The sequence below is a fragment of the Crocuta crocuta genome, unplaced genomic scaffold (genome assembly GCF_008692635.1).
Source record: "Crocuta crocuta isolate KB4526 unplaced genomic scaffold, BGI_CrCroc_1.0 scaffold233, whole genome shotgun sequence".
NCBI classification, from domain to species: domain Eukaryota; kingdom Metazoa; phylum Chordata; class Mammalia; order Carnivora; family Hyaenidae; genus Crocuta; species Crocuta crocuta.
Window position 1 is genome coordinate 1683429 of NW_027529526.1, and position 6000 is coordinate 1689428.

Sequence of the window (6000 nt, forward strand, 5' to 3'; positions counted from 1 at the left end):
CTGACAGCGTGGAGTCAGCTTGACATTCTCCCTCTCCCTCTCTCCTGCCCCTACTCTACTCGCACTCTCTGTCTCTCTCAAAATAAATAAATAAGCTTAAAAACAAAAAAACAAAAAAAAAAACCTCCCAAATCACTGAGATGCCTGGGTGGCTCAGTCGGGTAAGCAGTCAACTCCTGATTTCGGCTCAGGTCATGATCTCATAGTTCATGGGATCGAGCCCCGCATAGGGTTCTGCTTGGGAGCAGATTCTACACCTCCCCCACTCGCTCACACACTCTCTCTCAAAATAAACATTAAAAAAAAAAAAAACCCTCCCAAATCATTAAAACCACTACTATTCACTGAGTTACTCCATTTAATCCTCAAAACAACTCAAACATCAAGTTCCTTATCCTAAAACAGAGATTATCACACCACCCTCCCTCATCAGACTGCTTAAGGACTTAACATCATAGATTTAAAATACCCAGTGCATATAGAAAACAAACAGAGGGTTGCTGGAGGGGTTGTGGGAGGGGGCATGGGCTAAATGGGTAAGGGGCATTAAGGAGTCTACTCCTGAAATCACGGCTGCACTATGTGCTATCTTGGATGTAGAGTATAAAAAATAAATTATAGAAAGTATAACACACAGTGCAGAGGTTTCTGGAGGTAAAGTAACTGGTCCAAGGTCACACAGCTTAGAAAGTGGCAGAACTGAGACAGACACCTCAGTCAGTGTGAGAATGAAGTTCATGGTCCTTACCACGGACTACATGCTCAATCTGACTTATTATAGCCAAACCCATGACTCACCAGAGCAGTCATCAAATGAAAGGCTTCCAACAAATTGTTTTGTTTATTAAGAAAACAACATTGCTAGGAGAGCTTGGGTGGGTCAGTCGGTTAAGCGTCCGACCTCATCTCAGATCATGATCTTGCGGTTTGTGAGTTCGAGCCCCACGTCGGGCTGTGTCTGTGCTGACAGCTCGGAGCCTGGAGCCCACTTCAGATTCTGTGTCTCCCTGTCCCTCCCCTGCTCACACTCTGTCTGTCTCTCCTTCAAAAATAAACATTTAAAAAAAATTTTTTTAAAGAAAACAGCATTACTCTGAATTCCTGTATTTGAAAACTATCTAAAACTTTGAGTCCATTCTCCTGTCTTAGAAGCATTAAAAAAAAATTAAGGTTTCTTTAAAAAATTGATATTATAATCTCACATATACTGTACTTGTCCTAAGACTCCAGGAAAGAAGAACGAGAATTAGAATCGATGCCTCAAGGGGCGCCTGGGTGGCTTAGTCAGTTAAGCGTCCGACTTTCACTTAGGTCATGATCTCGCGGTTCGTGGGTTCGAGCCCTGCGTCAGGCTCTGTGCTGACTGCCAGCTCAGAGCCTGGAGCCTGTTTCAGAGTCTGTCACTCCCTCTCTCTCTGACCCTCCCCTGCTCACACTGTCTCTCTCTCTCCTAGAAATAAATAAAACATTAAAAAAAAAAAAAAGAATCGATGCCTCAAATCTTGGGTTCTACATCTACTTCTACCTCTCACCACCCTCATGGACAAAATCAAGGCACTCAACATCTCATGGGCTTAGTTTTCTTGTCTCTAGAATGGAGACACTACTTGGGCACAATCTGCCCCTCAAATGTTTGTCAGGGAATGGATACGAAAGTGCTCTGGAATATGTAAAACATATAAATATTAGGTGTCGTACAAGATAGTAGTTAATATTTGGGGCGCCTGGGTGACTTAGTCAGTTAAGCGTCTGACTTTCGCTTAGGTCATGATCTCATGGTTCGTGGGTTCGAGCCCCGCGTCGGGCTCTGTGCTGACTGCCAGCTCAAGGCCTGGAGCCTGTTTCAGAGTCTGTGTCTCGCTCTCTCTCTGACCCTTCTCTGCTCACACTGTCTCTCTCTCTCGCCTAGAAATAAATAAAACATTAAAAAAAAAAAAGATAGTAGTTAATATTAATAATTGATGCTAACACTCATTCTTTCTGCCTGAGCCTATCGATGCCAGAGGGGCAGGAGACTAAGATGATCATTCAGAAGCCTCAGTTCAGTCAGTGTCACCAGCTTCATTCCTTTCCTTAGCACGTGTTCCCTTTGTCTGTCTTTATCACTTTGTAATTATTACTGTAGAACCGGTTACTTCCCTGTAAAAGTGGAATGCACTCTGCTTTTGAGGAGTAATGCTCTAATCATGCGAGGGCTCACAGTAACTGGCACAGACTGACCGCGGCTGCCCATTCCACAAGCACAGGCCACAGCAACAATGAGAATTAGGTTGTGCTCATAGGGGAAGGAAGGCAGCAGGCAAGGGACAGTAGCTTCTTCAGAAGCTGAATGTGGCTACTGCCCTGGGGCGTGAACTTACTAACAGCCATGACCTTCCCTAAAAGTGTAATGAGCATATCCTGTGGTTAGTGAGGGATCTTGCATTTCCTCCCCACTTCTACCCATTTAAGCACAGCACAATAATCAGGATAACAAACAGGGTTGGAAAAAGTGAGAGAAGATAATCATGTCACATCTGCACAATGCTTTATAGTTTACATCATGCTTTCACATACTATATGATTTACTGTATGATGAAAACATCTTTGAATGAGACTGTCAGCAGACCTAAGTTTCCAGTTCTGATTTTGCCACTCACTGGGTGACCTTGAGCAAGTCACCTCTCTCTACCTCTATCCGTAAAATAAAAAGGTCAGATTAGATCATTCCTAGGGCCAAGCTAACAACTTACTACTCTAACCTGTACACAATCCTGTGAGAGCAGCATTATCAACCCCATTCTACAGACAAGGACCTGGAAATTCAAGAGTCAAATGACAGGCTCCGACCCAGAGAGTAAGCGACAGAGGTGGACCTAGGACCCAAAAGCCTTCTGATGAAATATTCCAGTCTTTCTACCTTATTACAGTGTATTGGAAATTTTACCCAAAGGCTTTCCAGAAGAGAAATACATACCTGAAAGAGCTGATTTAATAATAAAAATGTTGACCATGAGAAATGGAAAGCTGCTAGAGCGAAGATATATAAGACCCAAGGGGAGCAGGCCACAATCTGATTGAGGTAGGTCCACAGTCCATCTTCTCTGAATGTCGTCACACAATGACTGGACCAATCTGTGGATTCACAAAAAAGAAACTTATTATTTAAAAAGGCAACAGACTAGTGATTATTGTACAAGAAGATAAAATCACTGTACTTCTTTTCAGGGCGAAGAGAAAGTAAGACATGGTAGCACTGATTAGAAACCAGCTTTAAAAATTTATCTTCCGGCGGCACCTGGATGGCTCAGTCGGTCAAGCGTCCAACTCTTGATTTTGGCTCAGGCCATTATGTCATAGTTTGTGAGTTCGAGCCCTGTGTCAAGCTCCACACCGACAGTACAGGGCCTGCTTGGGATTCGCTCTCCCTCTCTCTCTCTCTGCCCCACCCCTGCTCACGCTCTCTCTCAAAATAAATGAACTTTAAAAAATTAAAAAATAATAAAAAATTTAAAACATTGTGGAAAAAAAAAAGAATTTTTCTCCCAAGTGCCAGCTTAACTAGCAAAGATGAAAACCCAGTACCTCATTTCTCATTAAGGCTATATGATACCATTGCATTGGCAGCTGGCAGTACAGAATAAAAGCAAAAAAGGTCCATAAGACCACCACTAAAACCACCATATTCAGCACAAAATGAACTGGCCCAATATTAATTGTCCAAGGACGTGATAACAGAGAATGATTGTATTCCATAAATATCTGTCTTAGAAGATTCTTTATTTTGTCCATGATACACGACAAGACAGGAGTCTACTATAGCACTGAAAAACCTCTTACTAAGGGTTCAAATCAGCAGGCCTTTGCTGCAGGCACAAGAAATCCTGTGAGCGCCCAGATACCATGGGCACACAACCTAAGAGCATGCAGTTACTGGTGTGCTTCTGCACCGGCGCTCTAATTTATCCTGTAGACAGGGAGAAAGTAAGGGAATTCATGAGACAGACACCCCTAGGGAAAGAGTAAAGGGAAAGATTCATATAGGCACAGCTCAATTTCTCTCCAGGGATACCTATTTATATGCCAGTCAGAAGAGAGGACTTCACTCTGGCCTTCGTGGCCTTCCTCAGCCATGCAGCCAAAAGCAGCGGTGAGGAGAACGAAGGTAGGAAGCAGCAGAAACAAGCGAATAGATCTTCAAGGTCTTGTGAAGCCAATGGCTTCTGTAGGCCCCATGACAGTTTATAAAGGGCAAATTACTTTTGAAATAAAAATTCTGTAAATTTGCACCCTGAGGTTTCATAAAGGCCTCTGACAATGTGATAAGTAGTTTCAGACACTTTCCCAAAGCAGCACTTAAGAGCTCCTGGGACAGAAAGAAAATGAGTCCCTGACTTTACTATCACCTGTCAGACCATTTTAGTCTTAAAAAATATATATATATTTTTTCCCCCTTTTGAGGCTTATTTGGTTCCCAACCGTCTTTCACAACTACACATCAGCAGCATTCTAAGAGTAATCATCACAGCATAACAATCAAGGCAACAAGTTAAGGCAAATTACACTCTCTTGAGAGCTTCTCATTAGGACAGCAGACAAAGATGCCTCCCATGTACCTGATATGACAAAAAAGATTATAATTCCCAATAGCAGGTACAGGAAACAGCTGCTGAGTGGGAAAGAATACCTACTTTCTTCCAGCTTATAGATTTCTACTGCTGTCTTCTGGGAATTTTTTTGATAACACAGCATGACCTCAAACTGGAATTTTCAGAGGACTGATTGCAGATTGAATGTCAAAGATACGGCTACAAATGGCCACATACATTATCTTCTGCGACATACAACTTTAATGTGTGCTAATAATACATTCTTATCAGGTGGTCACTGGCTAATGATAGGGGACTCATACTGTACCAAGTTGATCATCTTCATCTTTAAATAGCTCTGCCAACTACAATGTTCCTCCTAACGATGATCTAAAATCTTTCTCCCCGTAACTTGTTAGGATGCTGACCCTTTCTGAGTGTCCGCCCTGAAAACAGACCTCACAAAAGACGGATGGATGCTACACAGAGCCAGAAGTGGCTGTAACTGGCTCACGCGAGGCTCGGGCACATCAGGGCTCTTACGTCAGGAGTGCTAATGGTAAACAAAGAAGGTGGGATGACAGGGAGGCCTCGTTAGAAAAATGAGGCACAAGTTCATTTTTTCTGCCTGTGAAGTAATAAGAAATGACATGACGTCCTCATTCGGTGCAAACAAATATTGCCAGAATATAAATGGGATAAAAGTAACAAAATATGCTCATTTGTCTACACGGCCGCAGGTGAATATAAAGTGGGACTGTTCCTAAGACACAAAATATAACATAAAAATTGGTTCAGAGCCAGAGAACACAAACAAAGAAGAGGGAAGGGCCAATGCACAGAATACGGAAGCAAAGCAGAAAGAAGAAAAGCGATGGAAAATTACTTCTGTCCTTATCAATACAGTCTTATGCTGGACACAGACACCAAGCAAAGGTGACTATTTTTAGTGAAGAGAGAAGCAGGAGAGACAAGAGTGGTGTAAAACCTGGCTTCTCTCCCAATAGGATCAAGTCCAAGGGACAAGTTGGTTCATGGGCCAGCTTCAAAAAGGTTTTCCAGGAATCTGCTTTACTGTTAGGCTTTAAAAGGGCAGTTCTTTCAGAAGAAAGATGCGTTGTCAAGAAATCTTTTATTCCTTAAACTACAAGACATAATCTAAGGGGTTTTTTAAATTCCAGTGCTCAGGATTACTTATGGCCTTTGACAAGAAATGCGATCAAGGATCACAACCTTCTGACTATTCAATCCATCTGAGGTGGTGGCAATTACACTGAACTATAGAAGTTTTCCCTACTGGTCACAGACACCCAAGGTGTTGGACAAGAAAGGGCTGACACAGTGACTGAAGCCCTCCCCATGCCTAGGGCAGGACAAGAAAAAAAAAAAAAAAAAAAAAAAAACAAAACAAAAAAAAAAACAATTAAAAAAA

At 42.3% G+C, this 6000-nt stretch overlaps 1 protein-coding gene across 1 annotated transcript in view; it reads right to left on the minus strand.

Moving 5' to 3' along the window:
* ZDHHC13 (zDHHC palmitoyltransferase 13) overlaps positions 1-6000 on the minus strand; it is a 49998-nt gene that overhangs the window by 3936 nt on the left and 40062 nt on the right. Inside the window, exon 15 of the mRNA XM_077761045.1 lies at positions 2957-3114. Coding sequence (XP_077617171.1) covers positions 2957-3114 — 158 coding nt within the window. The remainder of the gene's footprint in view (positions 1-2956; positions 3115-6000) is intronic.